The 26,180-nt window shown below is 40.4% G+C and overlaps 1 protein-coding gene across 4 annotated transcripts; it reads left to right on the top strand.

Annotated features, from left to right (window-relative positions):
- Positions 1-3,484: 3,484 nt before the first annotated feature.
- On the top strand, positions 3,485-24,929 carry PPP1R3B (protein phosphatase 1 regulatory subunit 3B). Of its 4 annotated transcripts, none has more exons than XM_087716376.1 (3): positions 3,485-3,704; positions 4,858-4,962; positions 19,535-24,929. In XM_087716376.1, the coding sequence occupies exons 2-3, from the start codon at positions 4,958-4,960 to the stop codon at positions 20,424-20,426; spliced, it is 897 nt and encodes a 298-aa protein (XP_087572502.1). In that variant the 5' UTR covers positions 3,485-3,704; positions 4,858-4,957; the 3' UTR covers positions 20,427-24,929. The 4 variants fall into 4 exon arrangements, with proteins under 4 accessions (XP_087572502.1, XP_087572504.1, XP_087572501.1 ...); XM_087716378.1 differs by having other exon boundaries at positions 3,485-4,048; XM_087716375.1 differs by having other exon boundaries at positions 3,485-4,061.
- Positions 24,930-26,180: the final 1,251 nt, after the last annotated feature.

Below are 26,180 nucleotides of genomic sequence, written 5' to 3'. Positions count from 1 at the left end.
TCCTGCGCTTGAAAGGAACAGCATTCGGTGGAAAATATGCACTTTTGAGTCTTCTTACTCCTTGCCATTAAAAGAAAAAAAAGTGGATGAAAGGAAAATAGAAATGGGTTAACAACCACCAAATAATGATAACTGTTAGTGAAAAAATATGGTATTTCACAGAATACCATTTTTTTCCCTGCCGGTTTTCTTAAGTGATTAAAATGTGCCGAATGTGTAGATAGGCAATAGTTAAATGATATGTATTCATAGGATAAATATAGCAGAAAGTTAAATATAAATGACACATTTGTATAGCACAAATGTAGCAGAAAGCTCAATATTTGTATATATTACTTTCAGTACTTTTGACAGTAACCTGCTAAGACAAATTGTATTATCATTCCCTTTATGCAAGATGAAATTGAAAAAGCCTATTGTCATCTCATCAATATACGTAAAGCTTTCTAACACAAAAACTATTCTTAGCTATTACATTATGCTAGTTATCTTCTGTCATTTCCTGCTCTAATACTTTAAAGATTAGTAGATGCTTAAAAGATGCTTATTAAAGACCTCCCATGAAAACAAACACCAACCTTAATCGAAATTGGAAGAAATATAGCACCTTTATCAATCTAGTGCCTTCACCCCGATTGACACTTTTCCTTCCCAGAGGTTATGAAGCATACTAAGAGTAAGACTCACTAAAGCCAAATTAAGAGAGTATCGTGTTCTCCAAGCATAGTCACAAATCTAAGTGAGTTTAATGGCCTGTGGCAGGGAGGAAGTGATGGCCTTTTCAGCTTATATTTCAGTTCACAAAGTTGTTTTTGGTAAACATACTGAGCATCATTACAAGCTCCCCCAGGATCAGAGCAATACTAAAAGCAAATCAGGTGGGAGGCCTACTATGCTGTCACATTCTGATCACACATTAAAGAAAGCCACTGAAAAGGGTGGCTTTAGTAGACCTCAATTTCAGACCAAGCAAACTGAATTCTTGAGAGTTACGAAGAACATCTTTCACTGCAAAATATCACATACCATTTTATTATTTTAAAAATCCTAAAGTAGATTAGAATAAAGTAACAAAAATGCAATGACACATGCAGCAATATACATACCTTTAATAGAATACTCTTTCCTGTACCAAAAGCAACTTTGGGATTTTGAGTTTCAGTGGAAGAATAGAATGGAGCAGAAAGATATTGCTTAAAAGGTATTCAGGATAAATGGGTATGTTTCAGGCTACTTTTCAACTCAAAAATGCTCTTTTAACTGCTTTTTGCTACTAAATTTTATACAATACAATACAATAGCAGAGTTGGAAGGGACCTTGGAGGTCTTCTAGTCCAACCCCCTGCCTAGGCAGAAAAACCTATACCATTTCAGACAAATGGCTATCCAACATCTTCTTAAAGACTTCCAGTGTTGGGGCATTCACAACTTCTGGAGGTAAGTTGTTCCACTGATTAATTATTCTGTCAGAAAATTTCTCCTCAGTTCTAAGTTGCTTCTCTCCTTGATTAATTTCCACCCATTGCTTCTTGTTCTACCCTCAGGTGCCTTGGAAAATAGTTTGACTCCCTCTTCTTTGTGGCAACCCCTGAGATATTGGAACACTGCTATCATATCTCGACTGTTTTGACTAACATAGTGATTGCACCAATTTTCTGAAAGTGCTGCTGTAACTTTCATTGTCCAAAGGGCATTGCATACTGTCAATATACATCAATCCTACTGCAAAAGGACATCAGAAGATACAGGAAAGTTAATTGATTAAGATCAAATAGTATCAGGCCGGGTCCCCAGTGACCAAATAGAAAGTTTGATAAACTACTTGGAAACTGTTGAATTTACCCTGAACTATTTCATTATTTTTTAATTCCAGGTCTACATCAGCTCTTTAATCTCTTTCTTTTGTTTCCAAATGCATGCCATTCCTTATTGAAAATGTTTGTCAATCATAATTAAATAGATATTCATATTTCACATTTCAGATCAAACAATGTGACTGCAAACTCCTCAGGACACAGAACTGCTTGTTTCTATTCTGTGCAATGAATGAGGATGGTGTGTGCTAGTATAACTGGAAGAATGTACAGACATAGATACTTGAATGCATGCACTTCAAGATAGTCAATCCTCAGCTTAATTAACAGGTCATAAAATTAACTATCAGCTGCTATGAATAGAAACATTTAATTAAAACTTTAATTAAAACACTGTAGTAGAGAAAGTTGATATTGAAAGACAAGTTAACATTTCATCACAATTCCATTCAGTGGCTTAGAGTGACAGTAATTTGCCCAAGGTTAACCAAACAAACTTCATGGCACAACATGAATTTGAACTCAAATAATTGTCTGTAGTTCATATGATTATCCTTTGATTTCCCCACACCATCTGCCAGTAAGTTATGTTTTAGTAAAAAGGAAAACTTTAAAGGAACAGTTGTTTGCATCTGAGATATTCTACCTGAGACAGCCTCACACATGAGAAGCATCACCTTTAATGAAATCCACATATGAAACATTCCTAAGAGAGAGAAAGTCTCAATGGAGATACTCCTGAACGTCTTATGTATCCGATAACAACTGCTGGAAACCTGAAGTTAAATTCAAGCAGATTCAAAAACCCGTTCAGCCATGAAATTCACCCAGTTAATCAGGGTCTGGCATTTACACCCAAAGGATTGTTTCAGTTTAAAGAAAAAGAGGGTTGAGCAAGAAATTTATACAGCAAATTTATATTGAAAAAATACATATAAACTCCTTCCTTCCTTCCTTCCTTCCTTCCTTCCTTCCTTCCTTCCTTCCTTCCTTCCTTCCTTCCTTCCTTCCTTCCTTCCTTTTTCTCTTGATGAGTGCCTGGACAAGTCCTTGCAGTTTTCTTAGAAGAAAAAAATTGCCTGCTTCCTAGGACTGACAGAGAGGGACTAGCCCAAAGTGTCTTTGTGCAAAAGTGAGGACTATAAGTTTCTAGTCTGGTGCCTGAACTACAAGACCAAAAAGTCTGTTTTCTCTCGAATTTAAATTGCCATTTTTGGAAACATTTTAGAAACTCCGAATTCTCATGCACTGCAATATGTTCATACAGTACTAAAACGAAGCTCCCGCGTTTACCAAACATTCCTCTGGGATTACACCCCGAGTGGGCTGGGAAAGGCCTGAGAAAGCTGTATTGTACACAGCAACCTTTTCAGTTCCCCTATCGTTGTATGAGAAGGATGGGGATGGGGGAGTGGGCTCCGCACGCCGGTCTTCTCCGTCAGGGGTGGCTGCAGCCCCATTCCGAGTCGCCGCGCAACGCATAAACCTTCATCGCTTATTGGAACCGCGGTCACTCCCACATAGCCAGCTTGGCGTTCACGTGCTAGCCTGCTGCTCTTCCACGGGAAAGCTCCGCCGTCATTGGTTGGGAAGGAACATTCGAAGCGCCCCCATTGGCTGGCACGCAGCTCACACCCCTGCAGGAGCGTCCTTGGAGGAAATCGGGTCTACTTCACAAGTTCTGTAATGAGATCGGAGCTGCCAGGGGAGCAGGATAACCCAGGAGGAATTGGTTTGCTAGGGCTGAACGGATCATCTTTGGCAATTGCAGTAACCGCTCGCTCTGCGTATAACTCCCAGTTAGAAGGCACTAAACGCTGCTCTGTCGGGGGGAGGGAAAGAAACAATCGGAGGCCTTGAAGTGTTCTTTAAGCATCCTGAAATTTCCAGGTATTAAGTGGGAGGCGAGGAAAATGTAACCTCTAGTATACTTGTTTAAAAGTGGGCTGAGCCGGTCATTTCTCATTGTTTGCTTCCGATGTTGGCTTTACAATTGAGCCATAGAAGAAATGTAAATTTATTCTCAGATAACGTATCCAAAAGCAGTAATCCTATATCCAGGTTTGCATAGCTCGTGTTCTTGGTGGGTGGGTGAGCACGCGAAAAAGTCTAAAGTCAATGAATAGAACAGGAACCGGCTACGCTCTTAGGACGATTGAATGGAAGCTGGCGTAATTAAAAGTCGTGCATTTGGAATGGATCGCCTTGGAAACGAAACCGCTTGAGTTTCTCAAGTGGGTTGCCCGGGTAATGTATGTTATATTAAATGCTGCTTTCCGCAACTGGTTACTGCGAAATAGTTTGGGAAGGGGCTTTTTGATACTTTTATTTCCTCTCTTCTCTCTCCCCCCTCCCCCTATGCTTGGATGGATTCTCTGAATGTTAAAAGAAAGGGACGCGGTGAACTAGTTGCTCGGGGGAATTAAAAGCAGCGGCCGCTGAATAAAAGCGACCTGACGAGTTGCGGATCGCAGGTTTGGGCTGCATCTTGGAATTTCTAGGTGGGCGAGTGAGGCCCCCGTCTGGCAACACTTGTCTTATCTGCAAGTTCGGAGCAAGCTATAAAATTTACTCGGGGTGGTGAATGATTAAGCTGGGGTTTGTGGAGGGATCCAATGGAATTTTTCCATAAACCTATCTTTAAAAGTCGTGCAAATAGCAAAAGGGTTTTAAGGTGCAAATTGATACCAATTAAGCCCATCAGGCTTAAGAGTACTTCTTTACAGTTGTGGGTATGACCGTCTAACCTTCGTTTTAAAGAGTTTGTTCAGCCGTAGGGCCGGCTGAAATGAATGGGAGCCCACCTATGAGAAAGCATATTGAGGGAGTGAGCCTGGTGTCCTTCAGGCAATTTCTTCCAGAAGAGCTTCTTGTGGCTCAAAGAAGGTGGGCAATCCCTGGGGAAAATGGAGATGTTTCTCGCTCTGTATCTTGCCTCCTTAGAGCTTTGAAGATAGTTTCCTTTGGCATGGATGTAAAAATGGGAGGGACTGATTTGATACTTGATTCAGATATACTCACCTACCATATCTTCTTGTTTTAGGGAATGAATTTGTAATGCCTGCAGGATGTGAAATTCTGGTATACCTCTGTCCTCTGCCCCACAGTTTGAAGCAGCAATCCAGTTCATCTCCTTTGCCCCTATGAGGTACGTCAAACATTTTTTAAGAAGCAAGAGGAATCTGCTGAAAGTTAATTATCTCTTGTCCACAATCGCTTATATATCAATAATTCAATGAGATTTACTCCCAGATAAATAGATATATATCTGTAGATGTACGACCCATATCTTTCTATATATGTATGTATATATATAAAATATGTCAATATCTTGATGTATTTAAATCACCCCAGAGAATTCTGGAGTTCTTTGTTCTTTGAGATACTGTCAGATATCCATAGTCCTTTACTTAACATATGACTATATTCTCTCAACTGTAAAGATGTATTTGGGGTTTGTGTGCCATATATAGGGCCAGTCCGCACTTCTGTATTATGAATATGATAGAGCAGAGGGTTACCCGACATCACAAATCCTTCCTTCAAATATCCAGGATGTAGATTTCTTGCTGCTGACTTGTTTGTATTAGTAGAAGGGTAAAACCCTTAGCAAGTCCCAAAATATAATACCCAATCTAATCAGTGAACTATTTTTAGTAAATATCAATAAGATAAACATTTAGTTTTAAACAAGACTGGTAATCTGTCTGAGATTGTATAAGTGGGAATGGATGCTATCATTACAAAATGTTACATTTCCACACTAAGAGTGTCGGCTTCATAAAGTTAACCATAAATCCCATTGTTCCCTTATGTTTTCATTCATTTTCATATTCCAAGGGGGCCAAGTCAGGCACATTTATAATTAGCCAAGAAGATAGTAAAGGGATGCACCACTCCTGGTTTTGTTCAGATGTACAACAGTAGCATGCTTTTTGATTTTTAGTTGCTGTGTTTAAATGGGAAGGCTGCTGTTTTCAGAGGTAGCTCTTTTCAGCGGTAGTCTTGCTGGAAATCAACATGACGGCCTAAAAGGATCTTGACATAATCTAGTCATTACAATTTATGGTCAAAGACCAAAAAAGAAAAGAAAAAAGCAATACAATCCATTAAATGCAATGGAGAGCTAGAATGTTAGCGGGAGAAAAGTTAATGCTAATCGTTAAATGTTGGTGGCCTTCTACCACAGTTATAATTAATTACCCAGCATATTCTAATAGCAATTGAAATTTATCAAAATGAAACAACTTTACAGAAATATTGGTTGGTTGAGCCATTCATAAAATGTGCATTTCAAGCCAGCCCACTCACTTAATAAGGAGGACAAACATTAATTCATAGTTCCAAGTATGGTATAAAGGGTAGCTTATAAAATTGTCCTGATGGCCATATCCAAGCAGGACAGAAGTGTTAAGAGTAACATCCCTTTTAATAATATCCCCTTCCAGACATGTAGGAGTTAAAAAAAACACAGTGCTTGCTAGTGTAAGTGCCTTCCTGTGCAGAACAGAGAGAGTATAAGAATTCCAATTATATCTCGATAAAAATCTGCTGCAAAGGCCCCCATAACAATGGGTTGAAACTTTGAGTGTGCAGATCCATATCAAGGATCCTTTGTTTGACCTCTAGCATGGTTTTCTCTAATCCAAGCATAAGTTTGAGTTAAAAAGTAAAAAATCCAAGGATACATTTTCTTGTAAGAGGCAGAAAGGATTGGTTAAATCAAGAACTCAACCCAGAAATTTAATCTTAGATAATATTCAAATTTTCCATAGTGTCACAGCCCACGTTCAGCCAAAGAAATATGTTTGGCCAGGATCAATGTACATAAAGCATTCTGATGCATTTTGATTGAATTACTTCTGTAGTCTTTACAACTTTGTTTACTTATTTCCTTTGATTTGCAAAAGCAATTCCTAGACCAACAATGGCCTCAGTAGTTTGATACTCTTCTCTCTGCTTCAAAAAGTCAGCATAATGACCTAAATTGCATAAATTTGGGGTATGTAACTCTATGGTTATCTAGGTTTTTGACTGATCAGAAATAGGAGAAGTTGATGAGAGAAGAATAGAAAAAAAATGGATCTGCTTAACAACCATGTGATTCGCTTAACCACGGTGACTCACTGTACAACTATCGTCAAAACAGTCATAAGAATCAAGTCTGTTCATGTGCCTCGACTTAAGACCAAAATTCCAATCACAATTGTAATCATAATTCAAGCTCCTTTAATTATAAAGCTTCTGGTTTCTCTTACGATCATTTATATTTTATTATTGTAATGTTCATATTTCTTAGAATTAGGACTCATCAGGTAAGATATCTTTTAACTGTCTGTAAGCCACCTAGTATGATATATGTGAAATGGGCAGCTGTATAAAATTATTTTATAGGGACTTGGTGGTTCAGTGGCTAAGATGCTGACCTTGTTGATCAGAAAGGTTGGCAGTTCAGCGGTTCAAATACCTAGTGTCATGTAACAGAGTGAGCTCCCGTTACTTGTCCCAGTTTCTGCCAGCCTAGCAGTTCGAAAGCATGTGAAAATGTAAGTAGAAAAATAGGAATTACCTTTGATGGGAAGGTAACTGTCAGCCTCTATTTCGCTATTCGCTTTCGGCTGCCATTGAAACGGGGAGGGGGGCATGGTATTTGGGAGGGGAATATTTGGTACAGGAGAGATTGTTAAGAGGGAGTTTTGTTCTCACCATCTACTCCGCATGCTGATGGCTGGTGTTTAGAGTTGGTCAACGCCAACCGTCCTGCATACCAACCTCATGATGCTTCTTGGAGATGCAACCCACATGACACCTGAGGGATTTGCAGATTGGACAATGGGATGGGGGTTGCCGGGGGGAGGGGGGTTGGACAAATATTGATATGTATGATTTCACACACTTTTGCCTCAGACCTTTTTTTTGTACTTAGTTGCTATCTTTTCATAACCACTCTTAATTGTGCAAAATGGAGTTAAGTGGTTTCTTTCTTGGTTGCTGAAGGAGGCTGGTTTGACATTAAGCAAGATCTCACTTTCGCACTCATCCCGGAGCTAACACCTTCTGAAGGGAGTGTAATAAAACCAAAACCTTCAAGGAAATGTCCAACCCAGGCAGCGACCAGGAGGATGACATGGGGGTGGCTGGATCCTCATGTCCCTTGGAGACGGAGTGGATGGCAGAACTGATTTTGGAGGAAAGATCCGTCTGCCCCAGGTGGTCGTTGGGAGTGGGACAGAAGTATGACCCTGAGGAAATTCCAGCTGGAGTTACAACAAGGCGACATCGGCGACTGGCAGGTGCCTGGCAGGAAGCCAAAGAAGAGGATCTCATGATGTCCCACGCTATGAAACTCTTCCAGGAGGCTTGGGAGAGACGACGTTTTTGCGAGAGCAGGTCCAAAAGAGAAGCTGATTTCCCTGATCTAGAGGAGAGACCTGCAGAAGACCTGTCTCGCCCACGGGGGGGGGGGGGGCTGGGGGCAGACAGTGGAGCTGATCAGGATGGGGGAGCCCTGGCAGCAGCAGCTGCGAGAACCCCTCCAAGGGGAGGAGCCCCCCCCGCAGATGCCGGATGGCAAAAGTTCCTCCTCTTGGTGTGAAATTTGGAGGTGACCCAAAGGAGCTAGGTTTTTCCCTGGTCCAGGTCTGGGATTTCATGCAACAGTTCAGAGAGGATCTCCCCACCGAAGAAGCCAAGGTTACCATGGCGTTGGAGAAAAGGCTTTCACCGCTATATAAGGGGTGGAACCAGTTGCAGAATTCCCTCCCATTCTGAGGGAAGAAGAACCCTCCTCTCCATCGGGGGAAAGTGAAACCGATTCCGATGACAACCATCTTGTAAGTTCCCGATTGGGCCCCATGACCATCCCAATAGAACTTAAAATGCCCTCTACTGGCACCCAAGCAAAAATGCTGGCCCTTTTAGACTCTGGATGCACACATTGCATTATTAGCCCAGAAGTGGTGGAAAAAATGGGCTTAAGACTGAGAACTTTGAAAGTCCCCATTGCCTTTTGCCAGTTGGATGAGTCAGTAGCTGGGGTGGGGGCTCCTGACCATTTTGTGACTGAACCAATAGATATGTGGATGGGGGATCACCAAGAAACTAAGTTTCATCGTTGCACTTGGGATGGATTGGCCCCTCATACTGGGCTTATCCTGATTATGGAGATGGAACCCACACATCAACTGGAGGAAAGGGTGGTTGCACATCTGATCCGCTAAACCCTCAGAGGGAAAGGGGAGGTTCTCCCACATAGCCAACGCTGAACCTAACCTGGCGGCTGCGGTGCAGGAAAAAATTGAGGGGGGGGGGGAAATCCCAAAAGAATATTGGAACCTAAAGGACGTTTTCAGTGAAAAATCTTCTGATAAATTACCTCCCCACTGTGCAACAGATTGCAGCATTGAGATCCTCCCAGGAGTAAAACTTCCCACACCCCAAATTTACTCGATGACCTCACGCGAAATGAAGAAATTACAGAAGTTTATTGACAAAAATTTGGAAAGGGGGTTTATAGAACCTGCTAGGCCACGGGTGGCTGCTCCTGTATTGTTTAGAGAAAAGAAAGATGTCTCTTTTCGTTTGTGTGTGAAGTACAAAAACCTCAACAGTGTTTGGGTAGAAAATGTAAACCCAATCCCGCTCATTTATTTATTTATTTATTTATTTATTAGACTTATATACCGTTTCATAGGGCTTTCAGCCCTCTCTAAGCGGTTTACAGATTTTTTAGCAAATTGAGTCAGCAACTTGCCCCCACAGTCTGGGTCCTCATTTCACCCACCTCGGAAGGATGGAAGGCTGAGTTGACCTTGAGCCGGTGAGATTTGAACCGCTGAACTGCAGATCACAGTCAGCTGAAGTGGCCTGCAGTACTGTACCCTAACCACCGTGCCACCTTGGCTCTTCTTTCTCATGAAAGACATGTTGGCCCAATTGGGTAAAGGGAAAATTTTCACGAAATTGGACCTAAGAGAGGTGTACTACAGAGTCAGAATCAAAGAGGGAGATGAATGGAAAACTGCTTTCAACTGTTCTTTGGGATGTTTTCAATTCAGGGTATTGCCTTTTGGTCTGCAAGGGACGCCAGCAGTTTTCATGCAATTAATAAAAGAAGTTTTGCATGAACACCTGTACAAAGACGTGATGGTCTACTTTGACGACATCCTTATCTACATGGAAACACGTGATGAATACGTGACTTTAGTGCAATCAGTACTCAAGAAACTCCGGGCCGCCGAACTTTATGCCAAATTGTCTAAATATGAATTTCATCAAGAGAAGATTGATTACTTTGGCTACCGCATCTCCCACAATGGCATCGAGATAGACCCAGCGAAAGTCCAGGCTGTCATTGAGTGGGCACCTCCTCGCACCCGCAAACAATTACAGAGTTTTTTGGGATTTGTGAATTTTTATCGTCAATTTATTCCCTCATTCGCCAGCATTGCTCTGCCCATTACAAATCTCCTAAAATCAAAAGGGGAGGCCAAACCCAGAGCGGGTAAGCCTTTGAATTGGACTATGGAGTGTCAAGCCTCTTTCAAAAAATTAAAGCGACTCTTTGCAGCTGAACCTGTTTTGAAACACCCAGATATGGAGGCACAATTTATCATTCAAGCTGATGCCAGTGATGTGGCGGTGGGGGCAGTATTACTTCAAATGAACACTGATGGAAAATTGCAGCCGTGCGCGTACACCTCACGTAAGCTTACAGAGACAGAGAGGAGATGGGCTATATGGGAAAAGGAAGCTTTTGCTGTCAGATGGGTTTTGATGACCTGGCGACACTTCCTAGAAGGGCAAAACACCTTTTGAAGTATGGACTGATCATAAAAATTTGGAGGCATTGAAGACCCCGCGTAAGCTATCTCCTAAACAGGTGTGTTTGGGCACAACACTTCAACCATTTCAACTTTACCCTCAAGTACATGTCTAGGCTTCCCCAGTACAACAGCTCTAAGCTGAGCGTTGTTCACCAGTCATCCCAGCAAAAAGTCTGGCTGCCCCGGTGGTTACTAGGAGCCAAGGCACAGCGAATTTAGAGGTCACTATGGACCTAATGTACAAACTCAAGGAGGGCCTTGAGTCTGATGACTGGTTTAAGAAACATTCAAACGAATGCACCATGAAAGATGGAGTGACTTGGGTAGTAGTTAAATTGTATGTTCCTGCTAACCTGAAACCTATTGTTCTTCAAAAGGCCCACAATTCGAGAATGGCGGGCCATTTTGGTTTTGTAAAGACTTTGTATTTGATTAAAAGGCAATTTTGGTGGCCTTCATTGAAAAAAGTCATTGAGTCCTACATAGCCAGTTGTCCCATTTGTGCAGCTGCAAAATGACCACCAGGGAAGCCCCAGGGCCTTCTCCAAAGTGTTGCCCACCCTGAGGCCACATAGAAGGAGATATCGATGGACTTCATTGTCGAGTTGCCAGAGAGTCTAGGAAATAGCGTGATTTGGGTTATCACCAACCTGTTTTCCAAACAAGTTCATTTTGCACCCTGTTCCAAAATCCCATCAGCTAAGTTGTTAGCTAAGTTGTTTATTTCACATGTGTATCGGTTACATGGAGTGCCTGAGCGCATAATTTCATATAGAGAGGTCCAATTCACCTCTCTCTTTTGAAAGGAGTTTCTGAAGTTAATTGGCTCCGCCCAGGGGCTAACCTCCGCCCACCATCCTCAGACTAATGGGGTTTGTGAACGGACTAATTCTGTTTTGGAACAGTACCTCCGGTACATCAATTATCAACAAGTTAATTGGGCTGAGCTGTTACCACATGCTGAGGTGGCGTACAATAACTCTGTGCACAGAAGTACAGCTTGACCCCTTTAGAGTTGTGTTTGGCCAGGACTTTGTACCGATTCCTGAGTTACCTCAAGAGAAACCACAAATTTTGTCCCTCTCTGAGTGGAGTGATCAACTTCGCCAATTTTGGCCCATGACCCGCAAGGCATTGGAGGCTGCTCACCAGGCACACAAGAAACAGGCTGATAAAAAGAGGGGGAAGCCTAAAGAGTACAAAGTGGGGGATCGAGTGTTTTTGTCCACCAAGTTTCTGCAAAACACCCAAAAATAAACAAAACTGGGAACAAAGTATGTCGGTCCATTCCCTATTGTGAAAATCATGACTCCTGTTTCTTTACGATTGGAGTTGCCAAAGAACCTTAGTCGGATTTATCCTGTGTTTCATGTGAACCTGCTGAAACCAGAGCACACTTCTTCCTTTCGTCTGCCTCAACCTGCACCCCCAGTTCCTCTTCTTATTAAGGGAGAGCAACATTTTAAAGTTAAAGAAATCTTGGACTCCAGGAAACATAGGAGTCGAATTCAGTATCTGGTGTCCTGGAAACATTTCCCCCCATCCCATACTGAATGGGTTGACAAATCTCATGTTAGGGCTCCTAGACTTTTACAGACGTTCTACGCCAAGTACCCTGATAAGCCTTGATATTATTTGAAATGTACATATTTATGTTGTGTTTTCTATTGTTTTTTGTTTTTCCTGGAGGGATGACTTCTCTTCCTGAAGAAGGGCCGGATGTCAGCCTCTGTTTTGCTATTTGCTTTTGGCTGCCATTGAAATGGGGAGGTGGGCATGGTATTTGGTACAGGAGAGATTGTTAAGAGGGAGTTTTGTTCTCACCATCTACTGCGCATGCTGATGGCTGGTGTTTAGAGTTGGTCAACACCAACCGTCCTGCATACCAACCTGATGATGCTTCTTGGAGATGCAACCCACATGACACCTGAGGGATTTGCAGATTGGACAATGGGATGGGGGTTGCTGGGGGGGAGGGGGTTGGACAAATATTGATATGTATGATTTCGCGCACTTTTGTCTCAGATCTTGCTTTACTTAGCTGCTATCTTTTTATAAGCAGTAAAAGTACTCTTAATTGTGCAAAATGGAGTTAAGTGGTTTCTTTCTTGGTTGCTGAAGGAGGCTGGCTTGACAGTAACAGTGTTCTGTGTGTTTAGACATGCCAACCACATGAACATGAATGAGACGTTTTCGGACAACGCTGGTTCTTTTGGCTTCGAAACGGAGATGAGCACTGCTCCCTAGTGTTGGGAATGACTAGCACATATATAATATATATATCATAAGTAGAGATTGCACAAAGCATTCTGGTAGGCTAAAAGATGTAAGGGAGTTACCTCACCAGGTATATCTGGTGACATTTTATGGGTATTCCTAGTATGTTTTCAAAATTCCAAATTGACCAAAGGGGCTGGTCTTTAATGTAAATTTAACCGCTTCTGTATGAAAGATCTGTAGATGAAAATACATGCTACTGAAAAATACAGGTAGTCCTTGGGTTATAATGGCAATTGGGACTGGGATCGCATCGCTGAGCAATGTGATTGTAAAGGGCAATGTCACGTGACTGCATGACTTGGCAATGGCAATTCTGGGCAGTTTTGGTTGCTGTTGTAACCCCAACACATTTGGGTCATTAAGTGGGATGAGACGGAAGTCCTAGATAAATAGCATGGGGTGCTCTAGGGGGGGTGGAGACTGGGGAGGATCTGGGAAGGTTCGTGGAGAAGCATGGGCAGGATGGATAGGTACTGCAAGTAGAAGAAAAAGCAAGACCAAATTACTGGAGTTACTTGTGGCCTTCTCTACCGCTTTCCTGTTGAATTTGCTTGTGGAATGCCAACAGGGAAGGTTACAAAGGGCAATCAGATAACCAAAGCTCCCTGCAACATTGTAATTGTAAACTGGATTGTGATTGTGACCACTGAGGTTCTGTGATGGCCAGAACTCTGAGGACCAGTTCTATGTCCACTGTTTCAGTGCTGCTATAGCTTTAAACTGGCACTGAATAAATGCACATAAACTGAGGACTCTCTGTAAATTGAATGCACTTGTTAAAATGTGTCAGGAACTATTACAGAGGAGTCCTCTGCTGTGGTTGTAAATAATAAAGAAACTGATATTTAAAAAGAGGAAGAAATAGACTTCAATAGGAGCCAACAGCAAGGGGTCTGTTTGCTTATTGTGTTATCTATTGGCAGCACCTTTCGCTTTGAATAAATTGCTACTGATGTCTAAAATATCTTCAGGATAACAGTAATCATTTCCTATAATTGGATGCTTTGCTATTCATCTTATGCGGTTATGATTTGGTCAGCACTAGTAAAGCTCAGGTGGCTAGCTCGCATGCTAGCAGCATACCACTGTTTCCTTCACATGAGTGGATCAGTTGAAAAAGGTCCAGCCCACAATAGAGCCAGCATCGTGTTGAAGTTAATGTGTTGGACAGAACTGGGGGGAGGGGACAGGTTTACAAAGCTAGAGCTCAATGAGTGATATTGGGCCAGTGTTTTCTCTCTCAATCTAACTATCTCCAGATCTGTTGATAGGATGAAATAAGGAACATCTATGCATGTGCATTCTTGTGAATCCTCAGAGGACATCTGGGATATAGATCTAATAAATAATATTACCATCTCCCAGGAGAGCTATTGATGCTGAAATGTAAGGAAGATCCATTTTCTTGTGTCAGACTTGCAACTTGGCACGTAAACACCAGCTGGCTGGAGAGAGCTATTCATAATGTCTCCAAAAGGACAGTAATGTCACAGGAAGTGTAGAATAGGGGGTTTTTGCCTGCTCTTTGTGGTTTTCCTGAAGTTTAATGCTAGGGGTGAGAAGAGGAACTCTCTAGAAGCCCTACTGCATTCATTTCTAGTGTTTAAAACCCTGTGAAATTGGCCTAAAGTGGCAAGTAAAATTTAGCAGCAAAATGACTGAATTAAGAGAAAGATTGGGAGCCACTATGGGTTGCATGATGTAGAGGAGAGGGAATTGGATTGGAAAAATAATGCTGTTTGCCTTTCAGATGCCTAATGTTCCTCCCCGCTCCCCATTTTTGGAAGGAATTGGCACAGATAATTGCACCACTGAAAACCCAACTATTTCCTACTGAATTGCAGCAGTACAGTTTTAAGGTGCTGGAGGGGTATAAATTGGTTGCCAGGAATTACATTTGGGTCATAGATTGGAAAATACTTTATTAATGAATACTAAAATGCAAGAGCTACCCTTTGCCGTATGCCTGCAATAATATGCAAGTATGAATAACCCTGCTGCTTTATGAGCTACAAGATGATTATTTATTCAACCTGCATTCCTGAAATTGGACCTTTAGTTAACTCTTTGAATTAATGCTTTTGCTGGGCCATCCTCTATATTCTTCTATATCCAACTTATAAAGCCTTTCTTCCCATCAGCCCTCTCCCATGCTTTAAAACACCACTTCAACTTGATAGGGCAGGTTTTCTTCATGCCATTCAAGTATTTTTATTATACTTTGGGGGAAGGGGAGATAACCTCAAAGAACCAGACTTTTGATTGCAGCAAATAGTTGTAGAAAAAGGGTAAGCATTCCATGGCCCACACAAATACCAGGAAGAATTCAGCAGGTTGGTGGTACTTCATGCATTCCATCCTTGAAATGGCAGATAAATATGTTTAACGCTCAGGGCTCTGAAGATGACCTGTACTGCTAGGTCTTAAAGTTATAAAAAAATTGAGAAATCAGTCTTTCACCATAAAGGTCATGAAGAGCTGTTGAAAGCTTTATAATCGGTGGTGCAGGTGAGATAAAGGGAAGTCTGGTGGAGATCAAAGATTGAGTAAAAGGCTTCCGGATATGTTTTTAATTGAGAAACAAAAATCTCTTGCCATTTGCATAGAAGGAAAAGACAACCAGTATCTTTGAAAGCGGCTTTTGTGCACCTGTTGGAACTATTTGGAACATGACAGCCACTATTAAACAGTGCCTGTGTTTTCAAGAGATTTTAAAATGCATTAGAACAGGTTGAAAGAACATTTAAATCTGGTTTTCCGATTTCAGCTAGAACTAGGCAGATTCCCTGGGCATGCAGACTGCGGATTATAGAAACTGAAATCTAACTTGTCTGGCAGACAGCAGTGGAGGAAATCTGTCATGTGCTAAACTTGCTTGTTTGGGATAACTGAAGAGTTGGAGTTGATCTTCATTTAGTGACTTTCAAACCTATTTTTTAAAAGATGGATGGCTTTGTTTGTTTATATTTATCTCTTCATTCTCAAATAAGCCAAGAGTAGTATACATGTAATAGTCTCCAGGAGTGTCTGTGGGAAAGGAGGAGGGGGGCGAGTCAAGATGTGTGTAAATTTTGCAGTCAAATAATCATTATCTTAACATTTTTGACACACAAGCCCCCTGGGTAAATGTTCCTGGTAGTCATTTACTGAAATCTTTATAGACATGCAATTAGTTCCTATTCATCTAAAACCAGTTTGAAGACTAAGAAACCCGGAGACAGTGAGTTATCATCATCATCATCACCATCTGCTTTGCTTTGTCGAATTTTGCTTTGTTGCTAGTTGCTTTGCTTTCCTTTGTCGCTAGTTGCTTTGGTTTGAAAAATATATGTCACATTCACATACGTAGCATTAAATTATACATATATTTCTTCAAAGCTATTGATACATAGGCTTTTGGCTTTGAAAAAGTCTCAGGAGGTTAGATTAAGGATACTCCTTCCATAGAGCCCTGAACAAGACCAACCCCCTGATTTCAATCCTCAATCTGGCCTTACTTGTTCTACACATAAAACCTCCCCTGTGGAATTGCCTCCACGGTACCAGCCACCCTCATTGGCAGCAAGAGGTCTGTTCTCCATCTTTTCCCTCAGTCACCAACTTGCTCATACCAAGTGTTGCACCTCCTGGACAATTGTCCAGAGGCAGCACTCTGAGAGAACCAGCAAATTGACTACTATATCCTGTTAATTGGGTCCTCGGTCTCTGGGCTGTGGACTGGCACCAGTCCATGTCCTGCCAGGAATTGGGCCATGCAGGCAAACAATGCCCCCATCCATGCACACATGATATCCAGACAGCATGTGAAACCATGCCCAGCCCACGGAAAAACCACCCTGCGTGAAGCTGGTCCCTAGCACCTGAAAGGTTGGATCTCTCTGTCCTCTGTTGGAACATAGCTGGATAGGCCTCAAAAGCAGCAGAGCCAGATTTTCTTAGACCATTTATGTCTAGCTCTTTTAAAAATCCCAAATATAATCTAGCTAGCTTTAGGCTGCTACATCTCATAAATAGACTTAACCTACAGGGATACTTTTAAAGTACAGTAGTATAGTCTTTTAAAAACATCCATATTTTTCTACAAACCTGTTCCTTCTGTTGCACAATAGATTCTGTGGAAAATATAGAATTGGCCAGCTTCCAATTATTGAACTTGGTGATCCACTCTGAAATTGGATCTTATTAGCTTGCAGTTGGCAGTCTTAACTTGCTGTGACATTTAAAGTTGTGGTTTTTGTTTCTGTTTTAGTAAGAACAATTAAAGGTAATTTGATCTTTGAATGTATGAATCAGAACAAGTCTTCTGGGGAAGACTTTTAGTAACAAAAACTCATCAAGACTTATAAGCAGGCTCCAGTATAAAATGAAGCATATCAGGAAATAATAGCAAAAATGTTTGTTATTCTGATTTAGCTTGAAGGTGGTTAATTATATGTTAGAGAAAGTTACTATGTTACTAAAATTCACTTTCTGTTTCACTTTCCCTGAATGCCACTGGCTTATCTGTCAAATGCAATGGCCTTCAGGCTTTTATCTTACCAGAAATGATTGCCTTCTTATCAAACAAGAAATCGATTTTTAGCTATGGTTCCTAACCTCAAACAAGTGGCTTTTCTGAGCAAATTAGAATGGTTGACGCTATGATTTTCAATTGGGCAAAAATTATATACCATATGTTTACGGTGAGTTATGAAAAATCTGGGCAGTGTTTCATAAAGATTCAACAGAGGAGGTATTGCATATACAATACCTCACAATTGCTATACATTAAGGGCGAATGTATTAGAGAAAATGCATGGAAAACTACTCCTTTGGATTTTGTACTGCATATCTTGTGACCTTATCCATTATTAATGATCTTCATGGCGAAAAGCCTTTAAAATTTCTTGGAAACAGCAATGTATCCAAGAATATAGTTTGTTTAGGCAACCGTTTCCAAACATACAGAAGGAGGTATCTGTTGGTTTGATTCCCTAAGAACCTGAGAGAAAGCCAGTGGTTTTAAGGTGCCTGTTCTACATAGCCGAAGACAAAGCAGGCATTAATAGCAATAGCAATAGCAGTAGACTTATATACCGCTTCATAGGCCTTTCAGGCCTCTCTAAGCGGTTTACAGAGAGTCAGCATATTGCCCCCAACAATCTGGGTCCTCATTTTACCCACCTCAGAAGGATGGAAGGCTGAGTCAACCCTGAGCCGGTGAGATTTGAACCGCTGACCTGCTGATCTAGCAGTAGCCTGCAGTGCTGCATTTAACCACTGCGCCACCTTGGCTCTTGAATATAATATAATAAAAGACATTTCGGAATTTGGCATATGCAGTTTTATCTGTTGGCTGACCTCTGTGTGTATGAGTCAAAGTTTCATGGATGATGAAAGCTTCCCATTTGCAAAATGTTCTACAAAAATTTCAGCAATTTTGAATTAAATACCTGGAGTAAAAATTTGTTGCATGAATGATTCTTAGTCACTGTGAGACCTATTTGTTCATTTGAAATTGTTTAGATTGCAGCCTTCCTTAGTCCAGGGTGTTCACATTATTAATATAATCCTTTTCTTGTTTGTGCCTGGATCCTGGCAAAGTGAATTTGGATGTACTGTGACTCAAAGTCATTGACATAGTTACATTGATGCAAATTCCTGAAATGTCTCAATATTGTTGAACTGTAAATCTGTGAAGTCATAGGTCTGCTGTGGCTTCCGCTCCAGTTAAGAAGTTGGGGCAGTTCTTTCTTGCTGCAGTCTATTCTGTTTCCTGTTTCCAATACTTAGAGGAATTGAGAACTTGCTGTAAAAGAAACGCGAGCTTTAGCCTCTGGCAGTTGTGTTTTACTGGGCTCTCCAAGCCTATCCATGCTTTATTGCTCTGCTGGTTTTGAATACCTAACCATTCAGAATGCTCCAAACTGGAATGCAGTTTCGACCAAACTCTTTCTGGGTTGCAGGGTGAGTGTGTGGTAAACTATTATGCCACTTATGTTGCCTTGTGATAGAAGAAAGAGAGATGTTTTTTCAGTAGAGTATCTGAGGCGGATTTAGTATTGAAATGTTGGGAAAGGTGTGGTTCCGTGATATGAAAGAACATATGAGAATGCCATGATCAAGTAGAAATTTGAATTCTGGATCTTTGTTCGGGGAAATAGCATGATGTGAAATGACATGAAACACAGTTTTGATCTACTAGTTGGATTTTCTGTTGAAATCTGCCAAAACTTGGTTCAGATCGTACACTTTCTCCATGGAGGAATTCCTATTTCTGAAAATGTGAATATGCCATTTGGTTGCTAGATCAGGGAAGACATATCAACTTGTAAGTCCAACTGTTCTGTTGCCAAACACTAAAAAATTGAGTTGTACATCCACATTTCTTCTTGTACTTCTGACCTGTGTCTGATTGCCTTTATCAAGGATATTAAGCAATAGTAAGGCTGTGAGCTTGATATAACCAGCAGAGTCCAGTATATATTTGATGAGATAACTAAAAATAAAAAGCTTGAAAATGAGCAGGCTTTGATAAAACATGTCATCCCCAATTGGGACTGACTATGGCCTGCTATGTGGCTTTGCAACTGTTTAATGTGTTTAATTTTATTTTTTATTTATCCCCTCCTCCAGAATCCTGGACTCTTTTCCTCAAAAGCCCAGAATGGCAGTGGATGTAGCCATGCAATTCTACCTGCGGGCGCCCTCTTTGCGGAAAGAGAGTTTTGCCTACAAAATAGCCCCAAAGATCAAGACGCCTTTGCGACCCTGCATTCATGTGAACAGCAGCCCTGTGCTGAAAGAGCTGGGGTCAGAGGTCCAAGCTCTGCGGAGGAACCGGGTGAAAAAAAGGGTTTCTTTTGCAGACAGCCGTGGCTTGGCTCTGACAGTGGTGAAAGTGTTCTCAGAATTTGATGACCGCTTGGATATTCCCTTGAACATCACAGAACTAATAGACAACATTGTGGGCCTGACCACGGTGGATCACGATGACTTTGTCTTGGATTTCATACAGCCTTCTGCAGATTACTTGGACTTCCGGAATCGCCTCCAGGCAGACTGTGTTTGCCTTGAGAACTGCATGTTGAAAGATAAAGCTATTGTGGGTACGGTGAAAGTCAGGAATCTGGCATTTGAGAAGGCCGTCAAGATTCGGATGACCTTTGATACTTGGAAAACCTTCACGGATCACTCATGCCAATATGTGAAGGACACCTATGCCAGCTCCGATAAGGATACGTTCTCCTTTGATGTTAGCTTGCCAGAACGGGTTCAAGCCCACGAAAGAATTGAATTTGCAGTGTGTTATGAATGTGATGGCAAAGTCTACTGGGATAGCAACAAGGGGTTCAATTACAGGATCATACGCTCTGAACTCAAATCAGCTCGAGAAATTTCTCAGCCTTGTAGTGAGACAGATTTTGGAATTGCCTTTGATCAGTTTGGAAGCCCCCGGTGTTCTTATGGTTTATTTCCTGAATGGCCTAGCTATTCCGGATATGAAAAACGTGGCCCTTATTACTAAATCAGAGCGTCGGGATTATATTTACTGCACAAGAATGAAGAGACAGAGATAGAAAGCCCTCTTGTAGAGGTGGCTGCAGAGTACGCAAAAGAACTGAAGTTTGTAGTTACAGAATGGAAACAAAGAGAAATGTTAAAACTCCTGGCTGCAAAGGTTTTTAGGGCAGATGCTCTCTTCATGTTCCTTTGAATTTAAAGAAAAGGAGATGGTCTCCTGTGACATGGCTGCCACAGATCGAATTCAGCACTTGGTGCTCTCGTTTGGGCCATTTGGTTTCTGTGCATCCTTTGAGATACATGACAGTATTGTGAGCTGTGCAAGAACAGATCCCCCTCCCTTTTTTTCCTTCTGTATTCTGGAATCAAACTTGATATGCACCTTTCTGATAAAACCAACTCTCTGAGAAGAAATACAGGGATGAGCTAAGCAGTCTTCCTCCTGTCTTAATCAGATTGTACAATCTGTGAGAGGCTAAGAGTCTCAAATGGAAAAGACTATAATTTTAGCTCAGAAGATCCTTTGCTTCCTTCCATTTTAGGAATTGCCTTGTTTATGGGAAGATTCCAAAATGCTTACTCACCATTCTGCCTGTATCTCTCTTCCTAAACACATATGTACATTTCTTTCAGTGGCTGAGCCAGACGAGCCCTATGTAGCCTAGTCACATAATCCACCCTTAACCAACCTGGTGCCCTCAGGATGTGCTAGACTTTAGTTCCTATGATCTCCAGGTGGGACAGTCAGTGGCTTGGAGAAGGCTGATGTAGCATTTTAGCTTCCACAATAACTAATAATTTTATTTAGGTGATTTTATTTATCTCCCTCCTTTATTAAGTGGTGGTGGACTGTTAAGAATAAAATTGTTTTTAAGTCTTAACTCCTCATGACACCATCTTATGTACATTTAATTTTGTTGGGGCCTGCTGGGCTTAAGTCATCTGGGTGAAGAACATTTTAAAATTTCATTTTGTTTCATGAATTTTATAAAATATCTATAAATTGAATGTTACTGACATAAATAAGTTATCATGTCAAATAATGGATACCCACTAAGTCGAGTTTTCTGTTGCGCCCCTCAACACTTATGCTCAGTAATAGAAGCATTTTAACTCAGTGGTAGAACAGACATTTTGATGCTTGATCTCTCTAGAGCTTAATAAATCAATTGTTTAATACAGCATAGAGTGGGCTACAGTCTATTAAAAAGCATAGAAAACACACCAAAGTCTAAAAAAATAATTATTAGACGAAGCTGAAAGACAGAAAACAGGAAGTATATGCATAAAAACCAAAAGCCTAAAGGGAAACTGGAAGAAGGTGTGGGAGCATTAGATAAATGCAGGGGAACTTAGAGATTAGTCTGTAGCAGACTAAATCTATCACAGTACAGAGGACTATAGAATGATGAAGTAGATGCTCATTGAAGCTGCTTTATGCCAGAGCTCATCGTCTGGTGGATTTTAAGCACTGCTATGCAGAACCTGGCAACGAATGTTTTAGCAGAGTTAATATCTGAAAGAAGTAGAAAGATATAGAATTGTCCTGTACACTCTGGGTATTTGTAAAATGATGGCAAGTGAGCCTAGTAGGAATGTCTCTGTAGTACAGACACTGGAGGAGTACGTGCTCTGTTGTGTCTGTGTGTCCGGAGTCATAGGGGCATGGTCTCTCTGAGTAGGGGATCTTCCAGTGTTGGCCTTCAATGGCAGCTGAAGTGAGGGCAGAACATTGTGCCAGAGTGAATTAAACAGCTGTTCAAGAACCCAGGAGCTTTATTATAGAAAAGCTAAAATCCAGTATGAATGAATTCCAGTGATTACTGTGTATCAAACATGACTCCTTTTTATAATGAAATCAGTGTTCAAATTCTTGTCAATTTCTCCTAACCAATCTATGCAATGGGCTAGATTGCCCACCCTTTTGACAGATATCCTGGTCTTTTCTTTGTTAATGGGCATATGTAGTATGAAATGAAATATCAATTTCCTATGTTCTTGAACTCTGGTAAAGTTGAGAGGGAAAGATGGTTAACCAAAAATAGTAAATCATTCCCTGCATGCAGAGGAAAACAATACAAAAATATTGCTTCATCTTCATCAATTTATCACTATTTCTTTTCTGAAATATATTCTCCTATTGGCAGAAACAGGGGGATACCCATATGTTATCATTTACTGGGGCCAATCTTCTCTGGTTCTTGTTTAACACTAAATAAAGTCATTTAGATTTTTTAACTTGGATTATAAATCCAACTCACTAGAAAGTTAACCCTTTTCAGGGCTTGTTTGTGATATCTATAACAAAATGGTGAAATTACTTGAAAGCTCAAAGATATATGTACTAGAGTTTCCTAACTCAACCTTAAAGCAAATCAGCTGTTATGGTGATTGAATAAGGAGCCCCATAAATGGTTTTGCTGAATGTGAACTAGAACTGAGGATTTTAGATTTAGTATCTAAATATTCAGATGACGTTCTTATGTTCCCTGTTCTATCTGGAAAAAAAATCTTCATTTGGAAAGGAGTTCATGCAATTTTGGAAAAGCAGCAGTAACCAAGCTTGATTACTTAGCATGATGCAAGAGCCTTGCCCTGGAATGTTAGCTTGTGGTTAGAAATTGGGAAAGTCTGTCAACATGCCATAGCTTGTTTCTTAAGAAATATGAATACCCAACATTTCCTTAACTCTCTATGATGAGTACTGTCATTTCATTTGCATGCCTTCAACTTGAATTAAGACTTGGCACTGGACTTGCTAGAAACTGTGTATTAGAAACCTCAGCACAAATATCCAATTGGTCTTAGTTATTGCTGCTTTAATTTTTTTTTAAAAAAACCCTGCAGACAGTGTGATCAGCAGTTGCAAACTTGTTATAATAAAGCTGGACTTGATTTCTCGTACGTGCCGTGGGTCTCTTTTTCACACTGCCATTTGAAAAGTGAGAAAGGCTTCTTTCGCAACGGGGTTTATTCTGAGGAAAAGGATTTTGGGGCTGAGCCATACTGAATGTGTTGACTAATACTTTCTGTGAAGGGAAACTGAATCCTTCGGTTGGTTATATGACAGAAAAAAATCATCTATTTTTTACTTCCCCAAGAAACAAGCATGGACACCTTAACTGCTGCTTTAACTTAAATAGCAAGATATTCAAAATCATTTGGAAGTGAAGCCACTGAACACAGCAGTACATATATTCAAAAGAAATATGTATCATAACCTTTCTCTTCTTGAAGGCCTCCAGATGCTGCAGGAGATGATGGGATGATTGTCTGCAGGGTCTGGGAGGGCTTGAGAAGCAGGAGAAAGCTAATGTGTAAATTTGTAGTTAGAAAGTAGACAATTAGTTTAAATTACAAGTTTGGGATTGCAAGTGGGAAGGTTACTATAGACTACAAGAAATGTTTTAATCCTTGTGTGTATTCAAGAAATAATCCCCCAAAGTCATGTGCAAAATCCATTCCTTCATGCAACTCCTCAATAAAATTGCAAATCGGCTGTTCGCAACTGCCTTTCATGTTGACTTAACATGCCAGTAGAAAAAACAATTTGCGGAAACTTAATGCATTATCCTTAATCTTCTGATAAGGACTATATGTGACCCTATTTAGAGAAGGTTTCTTCCTGTAGCCTTGAAACATGCCACATCTTTATAAATCCTACTCAGATGGTCCATCCCTCTGTATTAATCCTTCATATTTCCACCGTGTCTAGGGATTTGATATAGGACTGAAACTTCTCAAATAACAATATTGAACTGGAGAATTCTGGACAAATCAAACATACACCAGTTGAATTGTTTCCATCCAAAAGTCTGGATTCTATATATCCCATAACTCAAGGTTCCAAAGGCCTTATGCTAAGTTGCAATGGCTTCCTCTGATGGTATGTAAAATTATCCTAAAGGTTTCCAAGAAAGTAGATCAAAGTATCAAACATCATGCCAAAGAGGCAAGGACACAATTTGCTGAACCCAGAGATGCAAAACCTGAGTTTCTTGGTCTGAATGTTCCTCTGATTGAATTTTAAAAACATGAGTAATTTTAACTATAACTAGTGCACCACTGCACAAAGTCATAGAAGTTTGCTTGGTTTGGCTTTGTTTTGTGGATGACCATTGGATGTAAACCAAGGCTTATTGAGTCACATGTGAATCCAAATAATTTGCTTCTTTAGCAGATCTAGCTTATTTATGATGTGACTAGAGAAAGAAAAAAATACTTGACAGTGTGAAATGCATACCCAAGATGGCTATAAAAATGCACTTTTATTTCAGTCTTCTTTCCAAATTTCAAAGCCAACTTCTTGGACTTTTGTGTTTTTCTTGCCTGTATGAATGTAATGAGAAATAGTCCATTTTTTGCTTCAGGATGCCCTGCATGTTGTTAAATATATTTTTTACACAACTGAAAAATGCACTTTACAATCACAATGGATTTATTTTGTGTAGTGTTTTTTGAAATGTTTTTATCTGAGAGCAAATAATAAACTGTTACAAATAAAACATCCATTGAGTTTTGCTCTTCTTTCAAACAGTGAATTAAAGACTTGGGGGAAAAATACTTGACAACTCATGATGAGACAGAAAATTTTACAAAAAAAGAGTGCCAGATTTGGAACTTGTTCAAGATCAGTGTTTCTTAAAGTGTGGTCCTAGGATGTACAAAATCAAAATTATTTGCCAACTTACATGAAAAAAAAGCAGCAATGAATGTGTCTGTTTCATTTGTAATATAGAAAATACTGATTAAAATTTTCCATTTTTAAAAATGGAAAGGGATCCAGAGAGAAAAATGTTTAAGAAAAACTGTACCAGAAGAGAATGAAACCTTCAAATTTACTTAACTGGGAGTAACTCATGTTGAATCCAGAGGGACACAACTATGGTAGATAGCTATAAAAGCACTAAGGATTGTTCTTTTTTAAATATATTTTTTAAAAGTCAAGAATAGCCCATTACATTCTAGAGCTGGTCCACGACGGTTTATGCAGCTAAACATTTTGTCATGTTTTATATTGCTATTAAGAGGTAAAACATCACTTTTCTAAAATGTAGAAATAGGAACTACAACCATTAAATCAGTTTCACTGTATTCAAGAAAATTTTCTAGGACAGGAGTATACTTGAACCTCCCCCAGTTTTGTGGCATGCTACAACCATCCAAAAGAGTATGTATATAACAGTTATAACAACTACTCAGTGTTATTGCTTTTATCACAAGAGTTTGACCTACTTTTTGGGTTGTTCAGAAAATTATTCTGCCCAAGGTTAATGGCTACAGATGGCAGATTTGGATCAATACAAAGTCTCGTGTGAAGGGGACTAGATGAGGTTTGGGAAGAAGAGCAGCACTTCTAAACCAATTTTCTGCATAGGTGTGGCTAGAAGGAAGGCACCTGAGATGCTGGGGAACAGAACTGTGGCTATATGGATTCCCTAAACTAGCCTACTGCTAGTAGAGATAGAGTCACACAGGGAGTATTAAAGTCAGAGACCTAGGAAAAGAAGATGAGGCATCAAATTACCAATGTGAATTAGAAACAAAACTATCAAGCAGACAGCCCAATAACAACAAAAACACCTTCAACAGCAAAACTATCCAGGGACAAATGCAAAGAAACAGATTATCTGTTTCCAGTTAATTGATTTGAATCTTCATCTCCTGTGGAATCTAAGATTTCATTTGGTGCACTGCCTTTCTCTGTGGTGTTCCCCTTACATTCTCTAGGCAAATTTTGCTAGATTCAGTATGTTTT

This window comes from Thamnophis sirtalis, unplaced genomic scaffold (assembly GCF_051295495.1).
Source record: "Thamnophis sirtalis isolate CommonGarterSnake01/CBP01778 unplaced genomic scaffold, rThaSir2_p1.2 scaffold_5, whole genome shotgun sequence".
In the NCBI taxonomy this organism is placed as follows: domain Eukaryota; kingdom Metazoa; phylum Chordata; class Lepidosauria; order Squamata; family Natricidae; genus Thamnophis; species Thamnophis sirtalis.
The sequence above is the reverse complement of the archived record's forward strand: the minus strand, read 5'-3'. Positions and strand labels throughout refer to the sequence as shown.